The sequence below is a fragment of the Ixodes scapularis genome, unplaced genomic scaffold (assembly GCF_016920785.2).
Source record: "Ixodes scapularis isolate PalLabHiFi unplaced genomic scaffold, ASM1692078v2 PGA_scaffold12__126_contigs__length_90152505, whole genome shotgun sequence".
Classification (NCBI taxonomy): domain Eukaryota; kingdom Metazoa; phylum Arthropoda; class Arachnida; order Ixodida; family Ixodidae; genus Ixodes; species Ixodes scapularis.
Window position 1 is genome coordinate 19,152,851 of NW_024609838.1, and position 24,251 is coordinate 19,177,101.

General features: G+C 40.9%; 1 protein-coding gene across 1 annotated transcript in view; it reads right to left on the minus strand.

Annotated features, from left to right (window-relative positions):
* Positions 1-13,722: 13,722 nt before the first annotated feature.
* LOC8040751 (dihydropyrimidine dehydrogenase [NADP(+)]) overlaps positions 13,723-24,251 on the minus strand; it is a 52,973-nt gene continuing 42,444 nt past the window's right edge. The window contains exons 15-22 of the mRNA XM_002401129.5: positions 22,434-22,502; positions 21,155-21,238; positions 20,911-21,031; positions 17,902-18,164; positions 15,419-15,598; positions 15,188-15,328; positions 14,923-15,006; positions 13,723-14,156 (exon numbers count right to left, since the gene is read on the minus strand). Of these exons, the coding sequence (XP_002401173.3) occupies positions 13,899-14,156; positions 14,923-15,006; positions 15,188-15,328; positions 15,419-15,598; positions 17,902-18,164; positions 20,911-21,031; positions 21,155-21,238; positions 22,434-22,502 (1,200 nt within the window). The 3' untranslated portion in view covers positions 13,723-13,898. The remainder of the gene's footprint in view (positions 14,157-14,922; positions 15,007-15,187; positions 15,329-15,418; positions 15,599-17,901; positions 18,165-20,910; positions 21,032-21,154; positions 21,239-22,433; positions 22,503-24,251) is intronic.

Genomic DNA, 24,251 nt, shown 5'->3' on the forward strand with positions numbered 1-24,251 from the left:
AGGATGTCAAAAGAGCAAGTTTTGCACCTGTTGCCAATTAGTACTGAATCAAAATTACACCCACTCCTGATCAATTCACATTATTAAATTGGACAGCCAAGTAATAACGACCCTAATACCCTAAACTAATAGGTATTTTTCATAACCTCTTATTTGGTTGTTCACTCATGCTACAGGATCTTTATTACCGAATATTTCTCACGTGTAGGATTTCTTACTGATTATCTGTTGCTTACCTGTGTTTTTCGTTGTATATTCTCTGAATTATACGGTATGAAATTAAAAAGTCAGAAAGAACCTATTTTAGCATAGTCTCGTCAATAAATACAAACGAAATGTCGCCGAGGGTTAGGGCGGGTTATATAATTTTATACATGATGATTGAAACCTGAAACTGTGGTTTGAACAAACTAAACTCGTGAAGTAGGAAGGAAAAACGACAGACAACGTCCCTTTTTCTTCCTACTTCACGAGTTTCCATTTTTCAAACCACAGTCTCAGGTTTCATTCATCATGTATAACTTACACCAGCTCGCCTGTACATTAACCGTTTTTCGTAATTTTATTATTTCGGAAACTTACAAAAGCACACATGTAAACTCTTTGTCAAAGTGGTATTGCAATAACCAATAACGTTTACGTATTCTGTTGTATTCTTGAAATGACGCTTACATTTTATCATCATTAGAACTATGAATATAATTCAAATAAATGCAAAGGTGCAAGCGAGCCAAACGAGTGACAAAAATAATCTCTGGAGAAGGAGAACAAGAGGGACCAAGGACATACACAATTTTAATGTAGTGGTGTTCCGCTTAGCTTTGCAACGCTCGCATAAACTTACAAACGAAGTATGTACTCTAAACGTACCTAAACTTTTCTTTTCAGACCGAATATAGGCCTATGATTTCGGTGTGAAGTCTAACTGAATGTGATCAAATGGCTGGTGTACAGCATAAAATAATTGACTGTGGTTTCGAAATTCATATGCGACACCACAGATTGTGTAAACATATACGGCTGCGTAAGAGCACAGTGAAATGTGGGTGTATTTTTGCCCACGTAGCTCCTTATAAAGACGAATGCAAATTCAACGCCATTACCAGCCTGTCTGTTATTATCTTGGCAACTCTACAAATGGCGGAAAGGGTCACACAGACACCCCTCAGATGGGAAAATTAAGTGCTCATTTCGACGAATATGCGTAGACGAACCGAACATTTAGTTCTCATGGACGAAAGTATTTGTTTATTAGATTTAATAAAACGTTACTTGTTAATCAAGAAAGAAATCGGGAAAGAAACAACTGCTCGTTCCCGAGAGATAACGCATTCATAACGTTTCGGTTACAAGAATATAAGTCTTATCAGCGTCGCCCACGAGGAATTATTCCTCACAAGGCTCTCTCCCTCCTAATTGTTTTTCGGTTTTAGCACAGGGCGCTGTCTTAAATAAACAAATAAGCCTGGCTAACACAATACAATCTATCTCTCGAGAACCCAGTGATCCTGGGTTCAATCCATCCGTGCCCGTTTAGATCTGGACGAACATGGTCCCACTGTGCGGTCGTGCAACACTAAAGACCCCAGGTTAACAATGGCACTACACTGAATAACTCTCTGATGTACAACGGAGTCACCAAGAGCCCGCTGGAACTGACTAACATCACGCTGCCTAAACAAACACGCAACAAAGTGACTTTTAATCGACAGCGTAAGAGGAGCATTTGGGCATAAACGCTAGGGTTATACTGCTGTAAGTCCAACGCCAAACTCCCGTTTGCAAGCGGGGGAGGTTCTTCGATGCGTGTCAAAAAACGATGTCCTGTCGCCTGAACTATTCTGCCAGCTACGACCATGAAGAATTGGGACCAGCGTAAATAGTCCAACAATACGATCATGAAATAAGTGTCACGCATCCTCTTGAGAGCGTAGGCCATTAGCGTGCACTTAATCGAGGATCACACCTAGTTGTATGGAATAGTGTCACGGATGAGAAGGGTCTGCCCCTAAAGAGAGTATTACGTGATAGACAGAGAACACGGACGTCAAAGGCTGCTGCCACCTGTTTCAGGTCAACACGCTCTACACGAAACTTAGGTGTGGGCAGATGACGCTTGACATTTAAAAAGGCAGTGGGCGCTAAGTCACTTCAAAACATGAGCTCATGTAAGATCCTAGGTATGCTACCTGAAGGATAATTTCTATGGCATTATGTTTTAGAGCACCTTAAGGAGATGTAAGGTATGTAGTGCTTTATATTCACTTTCAGCCTCAGTTCGTTATGATGATATACTTTAGTTCGACGAATAAACGCGTGCTGCTAATGTGTTTTTTTTTTCTTCTTTCTCTTTATTTTTGTGATATATTTTTAGATGCACGTATTTTCTTTTTAATTCCGTTGAAACTAAATGCTTTATAAAAGTAGTAATGGCGATCTCAAATAATATTAGTAATCTTCAATAATTTGTTCAATGAAAGCCATTAATTGTATTGAATGATGGAAATATTTTAACGCAAACATTAAAATAAGCCGAGTGTCATATGAATTATCGAAAGAGCAAATATAAGACTACACCTACATAAAAAGATACAGATGGTAAGATGCAGTTTTCCACTAATTATTTTGACACTACATTTTATGATGTGCAGTGTTTCCGGGTGAGCGTTCATGTTTAGAAAACAATTTTCGGATGGTTGTTTGACAACGATATCTTTAGGCCGGACACTGACTGACCGGAAATGCTATCCATTTACTCTAGCCCTGCGGATTTTCGAACCCGAAAAGATGGTGAGAAATTATTAAAATATTCTATAACTTATGATTATTCTCTTGCTGTTTATATATACATATATATATATACTATATATATTATACACACAGGGCGTTTTTTTTTTAAGATTAACAAATTTACTTGTTCAGGTGAGTTATACGGCAAAGGGGACATAGTATATAGGGCTATTTATAACGATCAATATTCTAATTAATTAAAATTTGTTAATTTACTTTAGAGTTATTGAAAGGAGTCGTACGGTTCCAATTAGAAATTTGCTGAGCGTTGTCCAAAACCCCTAAATCTGTAATTTTTAGAAAGGCATTGACGCGTGAGAAGCGCAGTAGTGCGCTAAAGTTACCACACGTGGAGCAGGTACAAGGCTGGGGCGAGATAACAGACAAAAAAATCGCGCGGGCGTCTTACCGCAACCGCTAGCCTTGTACCTGCTCCACGAATGGTAACTTTAGTGCACTACTACGCTCCTCACGCGCTGAAGGTCTTTCTTAAAACTGATTTAGTGGTTCTCGATGACGCTCAGCAAGTTTCTCATTGGAACCATATGTATATTTTCACTTATTAAAAAGTTAATTAACGAGTTTGAATTAATAGCTGACTTATCGCAAAGATTGGTCACCCACATAATGTCCCCCTGGCCGTGTAACTCACCTCCACAAGCGGCCTAACTGTAACTTTCAGGGCTTTTTTTAAACAAATCTTTTACGCTTAAAAAAACAGCATATATATATATATATATATATATTAGGTGACAGACGTTCGCCGAACAAGTGTTTTTTTGCCTACCTGGCTTTAAGTTCGACTTAAACAAAAGTTTCAGAATTAGGGCCCTAAAGTAAAAATAATAGTGCCATATTTTTTTTAATTTTTTGTCTATATACAGATTTCACTGCGCAAGGTTAACTCTAATTTCTGTGTTCTCTACACCTCCTGGCACCATAATCACCTACTTATACATGTGCTTTGAAATATTGTTAGAAACGGCAGCGATCCCCACAACCTTTGCGATCTCCACTAAACTTGGCCCTCGGCTTGCTGATTCCTGCCTTCGCTTACGGCTTTCTCTTCCACAAAGTAAGAACCATTTTCACTCGTTCAGAACCTATGCCTCGTCATTTGTTTTGCATAGCTTGCTGGAATTCTTCAAACTAATTTAAAAAAAAAACAAACACGAACGGTTTATTCTACGAGTTGTTGATGTCCTAGCTCTTTGTTTGAACATTTACCTACTCACCATACGCGGTCGTCTCACGAGATACCTGTTTATAGGCTATTCCAATAATTCCTTCTGTGCGCCATCTTAACTGTCTCCCGAGGCTGTGGAACGCAATCTCAGCATACGGTGTAGCACTTTTCTGCAGAATATCACACAACCGCGCACGCGTACACTACCCAGTGACTCAGCATTTTAAGCCTAGGTGAAAGCGTTTGAAAGGTGTCTAAAAAAGTCAAACCAATTATGACGCTTGTGTATTGACAGCGCAAGGTCGATCCGCCTTTGAGGTACGGCGACACGCCTTGACGTATAAAAGATTCGAAGTAAATAACCAACATAAAGGGTTGATGAACGCACCTGCAAAATGCAATTTGTTTTAGGCATTTCCTTTAGAAAAGTTACTACTGCTGAGCCCAGCACGTGCGGCGCGTGGAACACCAATCCCTGCATTCTCTTTGATGCTTGGGTAATTTAGCAATAGGTCCATTTGGCCGGAGCGGACAGCCGGTTCAGGAACCAAAACAAACCTTTCTCGGGTTAGCATTGCGAACGAGAGGCGGCATCTCGTGGGGGCTCCAACCCAAGTCACACTGGATTGAATCCAGTGGCCCAACACGTGCAGCTAGTAAATTACATTCAACTGGAGAAAGGCCCATAGTTTCGCCGCGGACACAGCTGGACGCCCCAGCTGTTTATTTGGAAATACGCCGGCCACTAGTCGTTTCGTCTTTCACTGATCGCCTCTCGCTTGAGTGGCGGCCCGGAAGGGCCAGATGTCCCCGTTCTGAAAGGTCTCTGAATCGTCTCCTTCTGGGCGGCCCTAGCAAAGAGGATTTTTTTCCGTATGTGCTTGTTCGTGTGTGTGTGTGCCTGTGTGTTTGTCACGAACACCGGTTCTATATGCAAGGTGTGTTTAACTCAGGTAACTTAAATACTCTACTAACGCGCGTTAGTAGAGACACCAAATTACTCGCAAAAGTATTTATGATAGTGTAGCTACACTATCATAAATACTTTTGCGAGTAATTTGGTGTCTTACAAATACTTTCAAAAACTAGTGTTTACATAGTACTTTAACCTTTCTTTGTGTGTGTGTGAGTAGCTTGTAATCACTCTTTTTTTAAGTTAATGCTGGTTCACACACCTGCGTTTGGTTGTTGTTCTGCTCATCATTATTTTACCATGAGCTCGAAAACGTGTCAACAATCTCATAAACCACCTATTATTTCTAAATAGAGTGTATATCTTATCTCGCAATTATTTCAAAACCAACACTCTAGTTTTAATGTCTAGTTCATGGCCTCCGAGATCCCAAAGCGCGCGAAAGCTTCTTTGGCCGTCCCATTCGGGCGTAGAGGGCGTAATCGAAAAAAGAGGAGGAGGCGGCGTCTCTCCGCGGGGGGGCGGGGGGGGGGGGGGGGGGGGGGCGTTGCGAGGTTTTAAGTTTGCCGTTTAAGTGGTGTCAGCAAGGCGCAAGGACGAACATTCCAAGAAAAGGCTGTGTTATGTACAGTTACTACAACTTCTACTTACAGATTTTTGTCTTGCGGGAGAACGGTGCTTGGAGAGTGACACGCTCATCCATAACCATAAAACTAACTAGATAGACGATGTCACGCGTCTGCTCGCGTAGTTACGTGATATCATGAAGTCATGTGGCACTATAAAGTCACTTGACACTGTGGCGCCACGTGAAATCGGGACGTCACATGACATCATGATTTCACGTGACTTCACGGTGTCAGGTGACAACACATACGACCTGCACGATTTAGAACGGGTGGTGAAAAACGCAGAAAGCGTATGAATTGAGATTTGTAGGAAGCTGTTTTGGCAGATAAAAAAAAATACGTTCGGCAGCCCCACAAGACAAACCTTTTCATACCTTCTTACGAACTCCGACCCCTTCAACTTCATTACCCATTTCGGTAGACCAGGAAGTTGCCGAAAACAAAACAGTCCGCGGAGCCCGGGTGAACGCAAAATGAAGCACGACGACGCGACTGACACCACCCACCCGCGATGCCTGCGACGCTGACGTCGCCACTTCGCGGCGAGCGACGGTGTTAGCGCAATGAAGTATGAACCGAACGTAAGTGATTCGGCGAGCGACGAAACAAGTGACGGCGACCCGCTTCGCTGACGCTCCGTCAGTCACGCGACGAGGCAAACCCCATGAAAGCGACGGGAGCGAGTGTCGAAGGCAATGAGGGACGTTTTCTAGAAATCCAAAATCCGAGCGACACTACGAGGAAGAGTGAAAAATCTCCGTCGCTTGTCGCTGACTCTCGTCGCTGTCGCCGTCCCTCGTCTCAAGGCTCTCTAAACCGCTCACATGCGGTTCAGCCTTTACGCCCGCACTGAAAGGCCGTCGGGCGTGCGCGCTTCGAGATCTCGCAGGTTATGTCAATATAGTTGAAGGCAGTTTTAGGGTTACCTCATAGATGGCGCCAGCCCACCTGCCTGCGCTCCCTCGTGACAATGCCGCACAATCATGTATCCCCTACGGACGATACGATCTGAAACATCCGATGCCGTCGTTTTCTGCGTCTGCGGTTTCTACGAGCACTATTATCGTTCAATCTGCCAAATAGTCCGAAGTATGGGACCGCAACTTCGCCATTCCATTCCTAGTTTTATTTTTAAAAACCACAGATCCCACTCAAGCTGGCAGGCAGCCAAAGGAGCACGAAGTGTTTCAGCTCATTCTGAACGCGGTAGTACAACTCACTCGACTACATACATTTTGCCCGTGACAATCTGGAGAGTTCCTTCCTTGCGTGAAAAGGGGCGAAATTTAGGGCACATATAAAAACAAATAAACAGCCGTTATCCTTGTAATTTATGCTTTCTGGTAATGACGGTTTCAATTGCCCATTGTTCTGTGTTTAATTGTGTAACTGAATTGTAAAATAAAGGAAAATATTGCCAGCGACCTTTATCTTAAAAGTTCTAGAATGCATGAAATGCAGTATTTAATGGGCGATTGTCTAAATTTTGAGAATACACTATACTGCGTATCCGGGGAGTGAAGAACCAACATTTTATCAATTTAGCGCAAAAACTGACTTTTTCATAGGTCAGGTGACATATTTTCCGCCAAACTGAGCGGGAAAACTGAATTTGTTCATAGGTCACGAGAGGGCAGGTCAGGCGACATCAATTTCCGCTCTAAATGTGGCGGGGCAATTTAATTGGGGCTTAGGTCATGCGACGCACGGTACCAAGTGACATCACTTTCCTCACCAAATTCAGAGGTTAAACTAGATCGGTGTATAGGTCATGTGACGTTGCACGTGTCGTCACGTCAGGTGACGCCAAGTTTATCACTAAGTTTGGAGGGGAAACTCAATTTGTGTATAGGTTTCGTGTCGTCCGGTCACGTGACATCAATTTTCACGCTAAATTTAGCAGGGCAAATTTAGGTGCTTAAATCACGTGAAGTCAATTTTTCCGCTAAATTTAGTGGGAAATGAACGAACCGACGCACAAAAGTTTGGGCTTGGGGAGTTTCGTTAAAAATCATTTCGTGCTTTAAGTTTTAACTTAGAGTATCTTGAAAGCAATTCCTTAGTTTTTGTGGTATTTTGTACTCTACTCAGATGCATTTTAGAGTCGAGTATTTGTCACTTTGCTCAGTTACTGCGTATTTGCTTTTGACACTCGGTAATCAAACTTCAATGCATTTTATTTGGTGCAAGTCTGGTGACAACTCTGGTCTAAGGGTTATATTCGATTGGAAAATTCGGTGTCGCTGAGCAAAGAAATTATCACGCACTCTTTATGAGAAAGGACACTGTAACCGTGTTTCCGTACACCTGGCGTATAGATTACCAATATATTGGAGAGAAATGCAGCAAATCGAGAGGCCCAAGGAGTTCCTGTTTTATTTTCTGAATGTGCTAACTGCGCTCGGCTTGTATCATGTAAAACCTTACAGTGAATAAAATGAAGCGGACAGCGTTTTTACTAAAACTTAACGCTGTATTTGAAAGCTCCTAAAGACAGCAAACATTCCTCGCAGCGTGTTGACCTATTAAATACTTTGAAGGAAAACGGTGAGTGGCTAAAATTTCGAAGTTGAATGTTTTGCTATTTTGCCATCTAAAGGCAGAAATTTATCAAGTTTTAAGCAACTGAATTTATTACCGACGAAATCTTACTTTGCAATTACGATTGATAAAAGTAACCAGGAGGTTCACTTTGTGCTCCAGGATTATTGTTAATTCACGCATTACTTATTGCGATTGAACATATATTTATCTTAGGTATAAATTAGAGTTCTCAGTGAAGCTTTCGTGACAAATAATATGCCTTTTGTGTAATCTTATTAAGCAAAGTTTGTGTTTACTACTTTATGCGAACCCTTATCAACGTGGCACAAGATTGCAATGCAGCACCAATATATAGGGAAAAATTAAGTCCTAAATCAATTTCTTTAATCGTTACATTTTCATATTGCCTTAAAACTATATCGGGGCGTTCTATCAAAACTTTCATCAAGCGCTAGAGAAATTATGTCATTTCTGGGTACTAACATTGTAACTGTAAATAGCGAATAGATTTTTTTTTTTTTTTAGCGTGGGGCAAAAACGCATTGAGAAAACCTTTTCTTTACGTTGTTCAGAACTGCTGCAGTTTTCGAACCTAAATCAGGACTACACAATCCTGCCATCATCTTAACGTCCTTCTCTGTAATGTGTCGTTTTGCATGTTTTGGGTATTTCACTTCACTTAATTTATAATTTCTTTTTTTCGTTTTTTAGTAGGCACTTCGAAACCCCTTTTCAAAAGCCCTCATGGAGTCAAGATAGTAGGTGGGGAACAAACCTTCGTAAAATTGGATTATACACTGGGGCAGTGTATAATCCAATTTTACGAAGGTTTGTTCCCCACCTCTACTATCTTGACTCCATGAGGAGTCCATGACACCTACTATCTTGACTCCATATATAAACATTGTCGAATTACATAATCATTGCAGAAATTTATTATTTTCAGCCTTTGGAAATGGGTACTATTTGCACCAAATTCAGTTGAGTCAATAATCTTTTGAGGAAATGGTCTTGTAACCGTGCTAGTGCCTAGTTTGTTGGGATCTGGTCAGGAAATTTTTTTTATGTGATACATGTTTTTAACGAATGCCTTCTACGGGAATAATATGGCAGCCGGGCGGTCTTGTGACCAGTCTTGAACTCAAATTACTACTTTACATCAGGTGCTCCATACTTAGGCCACATGTAGGGCTCAATACCACAAAACGTTGACTGATTACCGTCGGGCAATACTTATTTTTAAAAGTTTTATTTTTCAATAATTTGCCGTTTATATACTGTATCAGATTTTAACATTTTTATGCGGTTGATTGTGTTCTCAGCTCGCACCTCGGATTCCTGTCAGCTATTTTTGCTTGAACTCGAATAATGTGAATTTTACGGTAAGTGTAAAACAAATTTGACTATCTATTTATTTATGACAATTAAACACATGACGCTGATTACATTTTTCATTCCAATTGTTTACAAAACTAACACTCTATGAACAAGCCTATTATTTGTTCCACCTTTCTCATTTAGAGCTTTATGACTGCTTCCTGGAGCATTACTCGCAGGGAACGTGAGACGCTTCTGTCTTACGCAGCATTACCGAGTCCGCACCAGAACCTTACGCTTGATTTGAGTTTAGGTTCAGCAGTAGTACGACGCGACTACTGTACGAATATTTCAAGCGTAATTAGAAACTAAGAATAAAACAAAACACCGCATTTATTGAGCGTTACTGAAAATTGTTTAAATATGTATAATTACTGTTTTTGCCTTGCCTTCCAGAGCCGATGCTGTACTTGTCAGACGGCGGCGTATCAAGCGACGGTACGTTGAGATAATATTATACAATGATTCTCAGTCTTCTCAGTTCTAAACTTTTATAGTAATGATACCGCGTATTTTTTTTGCATTTATCGTTATGACACCGTATTTTTACGAGATATGTCAAGTGGACTCCTATTTCCAAAAGGGTGGGAAATCGGACATAATGAAATTCCCATAACATTCAGTCGCCAAATATCATGACGCAAGGCGTAATTTTAGCGGTTGCCATTGGACTCACTGCAGTGCAGTTTTCAGCGTTCAATTAGCATTACTTCCACATAACATTTGGACTTACTTTTCAGTAGAAAAACTAGTCTCACACCCTATATGTAAACTCTTGCAGCATCACGCTAACAAACTTCCACTTCCCAAAGGTCATTTAGATAAATATATAGCATATAAATGAGCATGCCAGTTTTTTTATTGTTTAATCATGATGGCTTCCACATTACTGCTCTGCCACCCTGCTAAAGGGCACCCGGAGGGATATAAGTTGCACTCCGTAGCCGCCGACCACCTATTACTAAACTGCCACATATATTAACGTCGTTATTCGGCCTTTCATTTCAAAAGAAGTGGCTCGTGTGATGCAAACCTTGCATCTGTCCTTATCATTGAAAAACAGTTCTGACGTAGCGAAATATGGCGTCACAGTAAAACAAAACAAGAAACAACGAGACCGAGGATGCATGTTGCTGGAAAAGTCTGACTCGTATTTCTTTCTTTTTTTTTCTTTTTACACAGCTTCAAATCTGTCTTGGCGTGGTAAGAAAACCAGCTGTTTGACGCCGTCCTAAAAGTATAGTTTTATAGACTCCGCGAAGCATGGAGACCCTTTTCAGATTAGCTACTGTGCCTGGAAAAACGTCTTTGACTGGCGCGTTTACCGTCCTACATTACACGCGGATTTAAAGTGGATCCCGAAATCGCAGCAAACGGCTTCACAGGAGACGGCGTAGCATGCTGTCTGATGTCAAGATTCTGGCGGTTGTTCGAAAAGTGCACGGCGAAAAAAGCAGGAGACCGAACGCAAGAGGATCGCTGTCGCAACGGCGTTCCAACTCGTGTCTGGTTTGGTTTTCGTCGAAAGTCCGGTCGGATGTGGCAGACCAGGTGTCTGGCACATTCACCTCTGCCGATGCGCCACCGCCAGAATCGTGACGCATGGCGTTTTTACGAGTTCATCCGGCGGATGTCGAAGGACCACTTTTTGAGGGCGCGCTAAACACACAGGGATCAGTTGCCACCACGGGGCTGGAATAATATGAGTTTTTTTTTTTTGTGTTCTTTATTACCAGCGTTAGGTCTCACGCCTCTTTCCTGAACATTTTGACAGAGTCAACTGCCTCCCACAGTAAACACGACTCAGGCGATGTGCATCGCTCGTGGTTGCTGCCAAGGAGTAGCGCTATACGTTCAGGTGAGTAGATTAGGCGGCTTTTCTGGTGCATCCGCTATTTTTCTCTTGGTCGTGGCATTTTGGTTTTTAGAACCATCGCCTCAATCGTACCTTTTTATGTTCTTAGTTGGTAAGAGTTAGGCATGTGGCAAGGTTTTTATCCATTCTCGAGGTCAAACTGTCCTGCGAAACTTCCAACTTTTAGCTAAATTCCACAAAGTTTGTCTTTGGTGAGTCTTGCCCGACTTATACATAAATAACGGTAACGCAGGACTCGGTGCATTAAAAAGGTTTTTACTCGCACTTTCTTTCAATCTTTACACAAACGATTCAAATCTCGGGCAAAACGTAATGCTCAAAGTACTCTACAAAATAATTACCAATGTTTCCACATTAAAAAAAAAAAACCTAGGCATTTTGAAGTTTAGAGTTAAATTAATAACGTGAAATTATAAAACAAATACACCTGAAAAGTATCCATCCTTCCTCCGACAGTTGACGTCCCCTGCTTGTAAATTTTCGAGCATGCGCCTAATTGCAATCTAATGACTTACATCGCAGAATGAGTATATTGACGACATATAATTACGAAATTTTGATATTATTTTAGCACGGATTTTTCAGCTATCTGCTCTGGGATGTGTAACTACTAGGTATTTCTAGAAGAAAATAGTACAAAATTTGAACCGAAAGGGACAGAAAAAATACATTTATCCCTGTTTTGCATTTATTCACTGAGGTGCCAAGAAACACTGCTAAAACACATATAAAGCGCTTATTTGACATGTACTGTGAGGTAATAAAAATATTTGCTTTTCAGGGAAAAAAGTGAAATCTGCTTCGGCTTCTACTTTGTTATTCTAACCAGGGTGAAAACAACTTTTGTGCAAAACATACGAGTATTATACTCTTCATCCTTCTTACATATCTGTATTTTATTACCCTGAGGCACAAATAAAAAGAGCCGGGCTGTTTATAAAAGGGACTCAAGGACACTTACTTGCAGGATTGCAAAACAGCTGAAATGATTGAATTTTCTTTTCCTTCATTGTGTTGGTGTTGCGGACTTAGAGGCTTTAATCCTCTATTTTTCTCAAAACGAGCCATATACAATGTAACTTCAAGCTTATCGTTCACCAAACAGCCCAAACACTATTCGTTTTAAAAGAATAATATCCCCGAGGAAGCAGCTCAAACTTCAATACTTTCTAATCTCACGGGAGTTCAAACCTCAGCGCAATTTAAATTCTAGGAGTGGCGTTGGCCTTTTTCTTTCCTCGACTGATAAATAATGCATAAGATAGTTTGCGCTTTTGACGGAAATATACTTTGTCGAAAAGGCACTTCAGATGTCGAAACCGTCAAATGATATTCCTCGCTTTGAAGTTCAATTGAAACCGATCGGGTCAAGTTGGAACACCTGCAAATCGCATTGAAAGTGAACCCTTCAAGGTTCCACGGGCTGCCTTCACGCATACCCAAACTTGCCGAATTCAATCAAGTGACTTTTCGTATAAAATGAAGAATCACTAAAGTAAGCAGGCCCATTTTTAAAAAATATAATGAAGGTCTTTAAAAAATACTTCATAGTGATGACAAAATGGATGAGGAAAGCTCCGATTGCGTTTCCTTAATTTGGTATTCGTGTGGAAAACTAAAAAGTTATTTTTAAACGACGGTTTCGACTTATCCCTTTTAAGTAATACATGGCGGCATATAATATTCCGTTTCAAAGTAGATGTAAATAAGCCTAACTGAAATGACATCGCGTTTACGCAGCCGCGTGAAAGGCTGGATCATTTGAATTCGTCGCGATCAGTACTATGCCGCAGATAGTCGACAAGGTAAATATGTTTTTTTTTTCTGTCTGTTCTTTATATGCTGCTCTTATTGTGCTGTACTTGAAAGTTCAGAAATCCGTATGTTTCGGAGACTAAGGAGCTGAAACATAAATATAGCAGAGTAAATTACCTGGCTTGTCAGGTTCCTTTGTTTTCATTGTGAATTATATATTGAAGAGAGGCACACAATCTTTACATAACCTGTACACCGAACTGAATCTGACTAAATATTTACTGCATCGAGCGACTCCTGTTTCGATTGACATGAGTATCATGACGTGACACGAAATATTAAAATTTTATTACGACTTCTCTATATGTTAATTAGGCCTTGAGTTCCATGCAGGGCACTTCGGTCTAGTTGTTTAGACAGACCTGTGTCTGAGATACGATGAATATAAAAAACAAATGTTGCACAAAAGACACATCAGGTTTGTAGTCTACCAGGATATAAGCTAACGAATTGCTTCCCAACAAGTACCGTACGGTACTTGTTGGGAAGCAATTCGTTTTATTCCCAATTCTCGTTACACTCACCATGCATGACGTGTTCAAACGCCGAACGCAAAATAATTACATGCATAAAAAATGAAGAAATTCGTGAATCAAAACTTACGAGTTTTTATTGCTGGCGTTCTGGACCTTTGGCTCAGGAACGCCTCAGAGCCAGCACGGAAACTCTTATTTGATCGTGAAAAAATATAATTTTCATACACAATCTTTCTCACTAGAGTATGAGTGCTGCAGTTGTCAGAAAAAAAGAATGGGCACAAGTTTCGTCTCATTGAGCAGGCAATGGAAATCTGGTCTTCATGAAATATTCCGTTTCGTCGAACGGAACGCCTCGCTTGGGGTGGGACGGCGTCTTCCTCTTGATCATCTGGATGCACTCGGGAATAGGACACACGGACAAGCACAACGTGCAGCCTGTGCAATCGTTGGTGACAAACGGGAGATGGGTGTCCTTGTCGAAGGTGATAGCCTGGTAGCCTGAGTCGTTGCACGTCATGTAGCACTTGCCACAGTTGATGCACATGTCCTATAAGACAGATTTGTTGCGTCAGAAACAAGCAAACCACGAAACGGTATTGTGTATATTGTAGTTATGGGAGAGCATATCACATTTTTATTTTCTGTAAGAAATCTTGCCACGTCTGACTTTAAGGGGCCTTGGACATTGTGTAGCCTCAGATGATTATTGCCCTTAATTTTCGGGCGACAACAGCTTTCTGGCAAAGTGTGAAAGTTTTCTAGAGCTCTGGACAAATGATATTTTACATTTGGAGCCCCTCCAAATACAGTCAATACGACGATCTTGAGTACTCAGCATTTTATCTAATTCAATATTTTTAATACGACCTTTGAATCGACATTCTTCAGTCCTTTGAAAAAACAGTGATGAAACAAATTATATCATTGAATACATAAATTAGCAAAATCATTAGCTGAGAAACTTATAAAAACGTTCCTGCGCATAAGGTCCACAAAACGAAACATTGTTGTATTGATTAAAACATAGTCACAGATGCATTTTGTTTAATGCGCAAGTCTCGCATTACTGCAGAAATGTTGCAGTAATTCACGGGCCGTTTTGTTATTTATTAACTGTGTCTCTGTTAAACAGACAACAACATGGCGTGTCTGTTTAGACCTGTTTAAGAATCTATACCTACATTGGTTCCTTTTCAGTATGGAAACAAATGGTAGTGTCCGTTGGTCAAGCATTCTTTGAGATTCAAAACGCAACTAAACAGAGAAAGCAAATAAAAGAAAGCACAGCGGACAAGTGTAAAACCACGCCTTACCTCATCGATCAAAGCAACTACCTGCTCCTTTACGTCCAGATCGCCAAAGGTCCCAATCTTCTTGAGTGATTCTCCAATTACATCCTGCAAAAAAGGGCATCTTAGTGGGCGCTTTCTTTTCAGCCTTACTGTAGCATTGTATATTTCGTGCCTAATAATGTGATGAAAGCAATTCTAGAAGCAATAATCATTGTTTCTTGATAATTCTGAAGTTACTCGTATACATTCTCTCATCCATTGCAGGCAGCGTTTGGAAAACACTTACCTGCACATTCGGGATTTTTTCCTTGAGTATCCTAAGCTCTCGCTGGGGCACGTGGTGATTGGAAAGTAGGTCCGAGCGTTTTTTCTCTTCTGCAATCATACCCTCCTTCTTCTGAAGGTATGGCCCGAAGTTAGGGAGTCGCTGAAAAAATAAATATAGCGCATTTTACTTTTACTTTACGTATCTAAAATGCGAAAACTAAATTGTTTTTGTTTAAATAAGATATCCCACCTCGTTTTCAATGTCTTCGAGCTTCACAATCGGTTTCCCCTTCTGATGTGGCTTCACAGGGGGCGACTGACTTTCCCAGTCCTCCATGCCTTTCAGGTTCCGGATGTACAAGGCTGCTTTAAGTCCCGTCAAGTAATCCTCGATAACCGTAAAGTCCTGGTTCTGAATTGAGCTGCATACCTGCGAGGTAAACATTTAGGACAACCGAAATCAGACACCTTCCATTACGCTTCACTGGATCATTTGACTGCAGTTAAAACGCTTTTAGAGATACAACGTTAGACTGAAAAAGGCGTAGAAATGTCTTCGCAAATGTTTTTGTCAAACCTTTAACGCGGAATTAAAACAGTGTCTTGACTTAGAAACAACGTTACTAGAACCCTCAGTTGGGAAACTCACCGATGAAACCTGGGCCGCTGGCGTCCGCCGAGACCCAGCTAAATACGACCACAGCGCCGCTCTTATCATTTGACTTTACTGTGGTCATCTTGAGCTTTTAGAAAGCATGTTTTTGCGTAAAATCCAACGGAAAAAAACTCTTTTTGTAGTAACTTTTATCGGAGTAAAGTACAAAATGAAGGGCGCGTGATGTTTTCTGAAATTTTTAGTTTGCAAGGTTTTTCGGCACAACTACTATTGTTTTTATACAACCATGATTGATTTCAGGTAGCGCGTCCAGACCTAGGTGCATCTTAAGTTCGGTAGTAATTGGCGGCGCGTCCGCTTGGAAGACGGGTGTAGCACCCCTGGAACCCCTTCCACCGTATCTGTTTCGGCGCCAAAATGGCCGATTGAAGCCAAAATAGAAGCCACGTGCAGTTCCTCGAGTGGCCGCTGCGGGAGAAATGGCGGCGTTGTGATCGCCATTAGCTCGGTTCTCGAGTACGGATCGGCGCCACTTTTTCAGACCAGTCTCTATAGCAGTTTCCCAACAGAGTGGATCTAGTAACGTTGGTTAGAAACTAACTTCCTAAACTATTAGGACGGTGCTTAGAAACTAACTCCTTACGGTTATACGCCAACACGCCGCTTACCAACAAGCCCGAGTTCTGCCTATCAAATCTGAACCCTGACCGAGCAAATAAAAAAAAAATATTCACTTGAAGAAAATTGTTTGCGCATGCGCTGTGCTGACAGCAGCGCCACCATAATGACGTGACGTCAGGAAGTTACGTCGGTGTATACAGAAGCATAGGGAAAAGACGAACAGTTTAATGGCGCCCGATTTGAAGGAAGGACCTTGAAGAAGGAGTGTAAGCAGGATACGTCAGAAAAGGGATTATTACCTAGTCTTTCGCCTTCTCTCCTCTGCAAAATATTGTACCGAATTCAGGGTGCCTTCTCCCCAGCCCGTCTGCGCTTTTTACCTTGCTTCAAACAATTATGTTTGATAGTCGCCGTTGGGAGTTATATTTAATTTTAATTACGGCCAAATCTGGACAAGATAAAAGAATATACCTGTCCTGACCTTGTCTAAGTGAAAACATTCACACAATTGAATTCCTGTAACTAGACTGGAGAAAGCGCTGAAAATGCGATATATAGCTGCGTCCAAAGGGCTAGGCATTTCGCTAATTAGATTTTGTTTTGGATACTAGCAGGGTGGCACGACGTGATTGGTCGCCAATTTCGGAATGCTTTTTACTGATTTGTTTTTCTTTTTACCGAGGTGGTAAAGTTTTAATTGCAAGCATGTAAATTAGAAGAAATAAAAACGTACAAAAAGAGCGCTCGAAATGTCTGCAACTTCATTAACGTCTCTGAGAACTGACTTGAAACTCTCTCTGCTTAAAGTGGTTTATATTACACGCTTTGCTATCAAGATACCAGCTGGAATTTCCTAAATGACGAACTCCTTTAGCGTTGCCTCAGACATATTTACCGGTTCTCGAGAAGAACGACATAGAATTCCATTCTTCCTCAGGGTGTTTGTAAAGTGGGCAGCCACCTCTCATCGCACTAAATTTAAGTACTAATATACATCCTAGACACTATGGCACGGTGTCCTTTTAAAGAGCACGCATAAATTAGTTTCATAATGTTTCGCATCATAGTTTGCTGCATATGTGTCGTAAGTAGTGCCTTCATTATCTGGAAGCATGAAAATATGAACCTACTTGAGTATGAAAAAAAAAAAAAACTTTCCACTAGAGACGAACGTAATTCTAAGGCATTTTTTCGAAATCATCAAATAGCATTCTGGGTCATTACAACTAAGAAACGTGCGGAAAATAAAGAAAGAACTGGCTTACATTTTACCTCGTTCAATAAATGCCACGCTGACCCGTGCCAGCCAGGGTGTCTAATAAAAACAAATATTTTTGTTGTTGTTGTTGTCTTTTATATTTAGCTGAAATATCCCTTTTATATTTTTAGTAAAGAAATGCATCATCTAGCTTAACCTTTACACTAAATTACATCGCAATCTGTTAAGAGACTGTTCTATACAGTCTCGTCACTGTTGTAAGGACACGTTACAAGACCTGGAGCACAGAAGCCCCAGCTTGGAGAAACTGAAATCCGGCTTCGGCGGAGTCGATGCCTCCCGTGGCCAGGATTGGGAAGCCGGGCAGAGCCCTTGCGATGGCCGAGACGGCCCTCAGGGCGATGGGGCGAATGGCGTTCCCAGACATGCCGCCATAAGTGGTCCTCTTCTGCGCCCCGACTCCTGGCCACGGATCGCTGTTGTACTTGAGTCCCATCAGGCCGGACACGGTGTTCACAGCTGTCACTCCGTCTGCTTTTCCTATAAAAAAAGCAAAAGCGCCATGACAGTAAACTTTTTTTTTTTTTGTAGGTGAATTTAGAAATATCTAGAAGAGAAACTCCGGTCGAAAATGAAACCAAAATGAATGACTGGTAATGCTTTAGAGGCACGAAATATGACCACAGCCCAAAATATTACATTTAAGTGAAGCCGCATAACACACTAAAACCGATTTTAGAGACGCTACAGCTGCTCTTCAGCGGGCGGCAAGCGAGTTAGCTTTTAGTCAAGCAACACTGGGGCAGCACCCCCGTGACGTCACGCCGCGACCGTACGGCTGATGATCAGTGTTGACATCCCTCTGGCAGATAGTTTCGGTTTTGCCGTAGACGACCTACACCAAACTTTGAACCGTGACATTTATACTACTGCACAAATATCGAGAAAAAAAAATTATAACTTGTAATTAAGTGACACTGCTTTAGCTAAAAATAATCGTAATCCCAAATTTAAAAAAAAAATGTATACCGGAGTTGCCTTTAATAAAGACAAAAAAGCTGCGGCATATTTATTTATTTATTTTAACCTGCACCACCTAGAGGGAATTATTAAAGAAAAGTGAGTTCAAACATACACATAAAAATGCCCCCAAATATACACAGAAATATTCACACAAACTTACAGGCATGACAAAACTTCAATGTAAAAAAAAATCACAACATAGAATAAAACATAATTACTAATTTTTGTTTAACAATCAATGAGAAACAAATGATTTGAAAGTATTGAAACAATATTACAGTCTATCTGATTTGAATCTTCATCTGAACGTGAAAAAATGGGCATTTGGAAGCATCAGTTCTGCAATTGAATCATTTTATGGTGTAAGCATGACATGTCTCTTGAAAAAAAATATAACAGAAATAAATTTGTTTGAATATTCTTATCTGTTGGCTGATTCACTTTAACCGAAGACAATTTTTGAAAAAATAGTGGCTTAAAAAAGGTCATTTTTGTGGCACTGGTGCTTTCATCACACTCATTCTTTCCAAGAAACAAACCTTGTCGCTTTGTTTTGCACTCTTTCAATTTGGTCGGAGGGCACATGATTATAAAGATCCTTTCTTCAGCAAGATCTAGGTAAGGGCGCTTGATCAACAGATCTAGTATTTTAAAATATTATACTTAATATCCCCCCCTAGCAGTGAAGCCACTCATGGCCCCCGTGAACAATGTGCATGCATGTATTTCTAATTGCAACATGGCCCCCATAAAATTTCTAATTAAAGAGTTACTAAACAAATATTAGTTAATAAGCCAAGTAATTTCGACAATATATATATCCCATTTAATGTTCCAAACATCCTATAAAAGCAAAATCCTATAAAAGCAGAATAAAAGCAAAAGTTCTGTATAGATATATATATATATATATATGAAAATAAAAGAAAACCCTTGGTAAAAACAGCAACAGCGGGCGGTTTATCCTTCGACGTTTCGGCCGGAGTACGGCTTTCGTATGTACAAGGTGTTTTTTTTTTCTTTTTTTTTTCTTTACAGATTCGTTTAAAAAAACCATGAAAGCTACACTTATGCGGCTTGTGCGAGTGAGTTATCCACCCATGGGGACATTATGTGGGTGTCTAATCTTTGCGATTAGTCGTCTTATTAATTAAAATTCGTTAATAAACTTTTTATTTAGTGAAAATAGACATATGGTTCTTATTACAAACTTGCTGAGCGTTATCAAAAACCACTAAATCAGTCGTTTTCAGAAAGACCTTCAGCGCGCGAGAAGCGTAGTAGGGCACTAAAGGTACCGACCGTGGAACAGATACAAGGCTAGCGGTTGCGGTAAGGCGCCCGCGCAATTTTTCCGTCTCTTGTGTAGCCCCAGCCTTGTACCTGCTCCACGAGTGGTAAATTCAGCGCACTACTACGTTTCTCACGCGCTCAAAGTCTGTCAGAAAATTAGTGATTTAGGGGTTTTGGACGACGCTCTGCAAATTTCTAATTGAAAACTTCAGACTATTTTCACTCATTAAAAAGTGTTAACTAACAAATTTTAATTAACTGGCCACCCACATAATGTCCCCCTGGCCGTATAACTCACTCGCACAAACCACAAAAGTGTAGCTTTCATGACCTTTTTTAAACAATTCTGTAAATAAAATAAAAAAAAAACTTTATATATATATATAGAGAGAGAGAGAGAGGGAAGGAGAGAGAGAGAGAGAGAAAAAAAGAAACGTAGCGCAGGACGACGAAAAGTATATACGGCAGAAAACGCACTTGAGACGGCTGTTGGAGTTTTTAAACGATATTATTCGTAACGTTCGTCGACGTTTCGGCTTGAGACAGCCCTTTTTCGAGACGTCGACGAACTTTACGAATAATAGGTTTTAAAAACTCCAACTACCGTCTGAAGTGCATTTTTTGCCGTATATATATATATATATATATATATATATATATGAATTAAAGCTTCTGAGCCGGTGATTATTCAAATACACAAGAAAGATCCACGGACTGAACAAACACAATTGTTAGCAAGCCAGCTAGTCTATCATGTAATTTTTATTTATCTTCATGCAGTTGTCAATATACACACACACACATATATATATATATATATGTGTGTGTGTGCGTATGTGTGTTTGTGCGTGTGTGTATTGAAAACCGTATGAAGATAAACAAAAAACAGCCCGATACACTTGTTGGCTTGCTAACAATTGTCAAATTACGTTCAAAATATGACTTCATTGTGTGAAGCTTTAACACTTACCCTCGTAGGCTGCCTTGGCAATGTCAACCACATTGGTGACGTTAGGAGTGAGCTTAGCGAAGAAGGGGATTTTGACGGCTTTCCGCACCCATAAGCAAATGTTTCGCACAAGGTTTGGGTCCTAGAAAAGAAAATTGTCTCATTAATGGCCTTCTATGGGCGGTATCTTATTCATTAAAAGTGCCTATTCATGCGGCAGCTAAAAATAAAGCAGTGGACCATTAGGACGATATTTTGACCTTACCTGTCCACATGCAAGCCCCATTCCTCGCTCTCCCATTCCATGCGGGCATGAAAGATTGAGCTCCAGTGCATCTGCCCCCGCCGTCTGCAAATGCGTTGACAGATAAATACTTAAACATCATGAACATTTACATTAACGGTGCAAAACAAAAAAACTTACATTCATCGTTGTTCACCGTTCAAATAGAAGATTTTGACGCAGAGCATAAGTCGTAAATATAATTTCTGCATATAGTCCTTTTTGTTTTAGTTGGTTCAAAGCTTTGAACTGGCCAGTCATATTTGAACCTGAGAACATTGACCTTGGACGTTTCTCTGCCTCGGGTTTTCGATATCTGCACTTCTACGAATGACTATCATTTGGCCAGTTAAATATAGTGCTGCCCCTTTGTGAGATGGTGCAAGGGCGATGTTATTTTTTCTAAACCAGTAAACTGTCAATATTATCAATATAATTTGAAGTCCACCAAACAACTATCCAGAGCGCCGTAAAAAATGTTGCATGAACATTTCCAGCGGAGCGCCAACATGAGGTGCTATGTTACCTAGGGTTGCAAAAAGGTACTCTGAAGTTGTCTCTCATCGGTGTGTTTAGAGCATCCCCCTAATATTGGTTGCCTAATTTTTACCTTCTATAAGTATGATTAAGTATGAACTATGAATAAGACAACCGCATGCTTTGATGTACCTCGCTCTGTAGCCTTACGGCCAGCGGAAACTACAGCAGCGTGGGTTGTGACGCAGCGAGCACAGCGACCCTGGCGTCCATTCGCCCTTTTAATCACGTCCAGGGTCACTTCGTCCGAACGGTGGTGTTCCAAGCTCCAACTTCCCGCATTTAAATTCCGTTCTTTTGTTCCGCATGTCCGCCGCCAGGCTGCGCCTTTTTCCACCCCAGACCTGCAGACCAGGTAGCGCCCCGCTTCCCTCCTTCGTATCTCCGTTGAGTGACGTCACCTACTCTCTAATCTAAGCGCTCTGTAGTGCGCTTAGATTAGAGAGCGTTTTCAACTGCTCGGTCACGGTCATGTGGTTCGGGGGCCGCGTTTCTAATTATCTGCGAGTGTCTCCAGGCTTGGTCTTGTCTCGCCTCGCTCACGCAAGCACACGTGCACCCATGCTGCACCGGAGCCGGTCGCCATTAAATTTCGCAAGTTATTAATGGCTTAAGTTGCTCCCTCCCCTTAATCTAGGTCCTCGAGAGCGGCGAATGGAACGAAAGACACGCCAGTAGGGGACGTGTTCCTGGCAACCGTAGTTGCACGTTCAGCAAACCTTACCTCTGCCATCTGCGCAAGTTCAGTCCAGTCCTTTTCGTCGAAGGTGCACATGATGCTGGCAATCACAACCTGGGTATAATACAATGTGTTAGCAGGGTCAAATTTTGTCACACATACAATGGAACTAGTAGAAGTTACATGAGAAACAAAATGGCGGTTCCTTGTTGTGTTTGGTAAAGCAAATACGGTGGTAGCCGAAACGCGGCACACAGTTACACTGCCGTGTCTAAATTTAGCGAACTTATGTTCTGTTAAATTTAGCGGACGGTAATCATGTGCGACACCGCAATCACGTGACATTGTTACGCCTCACAACGTGCTAGAGCGACACAATGATATCACGCGTCCTTGTTACTTCACGTGACAGGAAACTTAAAGGGGAGATAAGACACCACTTGGGGTACTACGACGCCACGTAATGGTGCGACGTTGTATGAAGCGGTCACATGACACCGGGACGCCTAATGATACTGCCGTCATGTGAAACTACATTTAGAGGAAACCTTGTGATGTCACGGGGCACCGTGAAGTCAAAGTATCATGTAGCGAAAAAATGTCTTCCGCTAAGTTTTTTTTTTTTTTTTTTTTTTTTTTGCAAAAGAAATTTGCAGCGCCGAAAATTCGGCATTATATACAGGTACAGCCCATGATTTAATATGCTCAATAAAGAGCTAAAAGGCATAACACTCGAATGCACGGCCTTAACTTTCAAGAAAGAGAATACATAAGCGATAAATATAAATTACAGTATTACAAATCAAGACCATATCCTGAGGTAAATGGTCCCATGTCATCATTAACTCGGTGAACAGGTTCCACTGAGCGATTGTGTGTGAAAAAAAAATGAAAACTTCTTCTAATTTGAACTACGAAATTTCTTTTTTTATCTTTCTGGATTGATCCATGCGATTTGAAATATAGTTAGGTAATTCTATGCATTTGCCTTTATCAATACCTGTCAAATCGTTGACAATTGTAAGCAGGAACCTCAATCGAAAATCTTTGCGTCTTCACAATAAAGTTTCCAAACCAAGGACATTTTTAATCTCTGTAACGCTATTTTTTCTACTATAATTTCCTGTTACAAATCTCGCCGCAGAGTTTTGAAATTTCTCTAATCTATCTGCAAGGTACTTTCAGTGCGGATCCCACAAAACACATGCGTACTCCAGTGCAGGTCTAACAAAATAGCAGTAGGCTTTCTTCCTTAGTTTCTTCGGAGCACCGCGTAGATTTTGAATAAAGAAAATTTAAAGTTCGTCTCGCCTTTTTAGCAGTTTCAGTGACATGAACATCAAAAAAAGTGTGCTTGACAAGGTAATCCCCAAATATTTAACATCAGTGTTATTGCTTAATTTATCATGACCAATAAAATAGCATGGTGGGACTAAGTTACATTTCCTCCCAAGAATGACTTGCACACGCTTATCCACATTCAAGCCTAACTCGCAAATCCTTCACCAATCCGATATCCTATCAAGATCCAACTGTAAAAAGGCCGAATCATTCACACTGTCAACCCTGCTACACAAAACACAATCGCCCGCAAACAGCTTTATGGACGAGTTAATGGTCGATGATATATCATATATAAACATAATATATAAAAGAGGTCCAAGCACTGACCCCTGCAGCACGCCAGAAGTCGCATCAACAAATCTGAGCTTGCACCATTTACAAAGACACACTGCTTTCTCCCAGAGAGGTAATTTTATGTCCGACGGTATAAGTTTCCATCAAGTATAAGGGAGCTCAGTTCGTGTAGCAGCAAAGGGTGAGACTCTTTATCGAAAGTCTTCCTCAAATCAAGAAAGATGG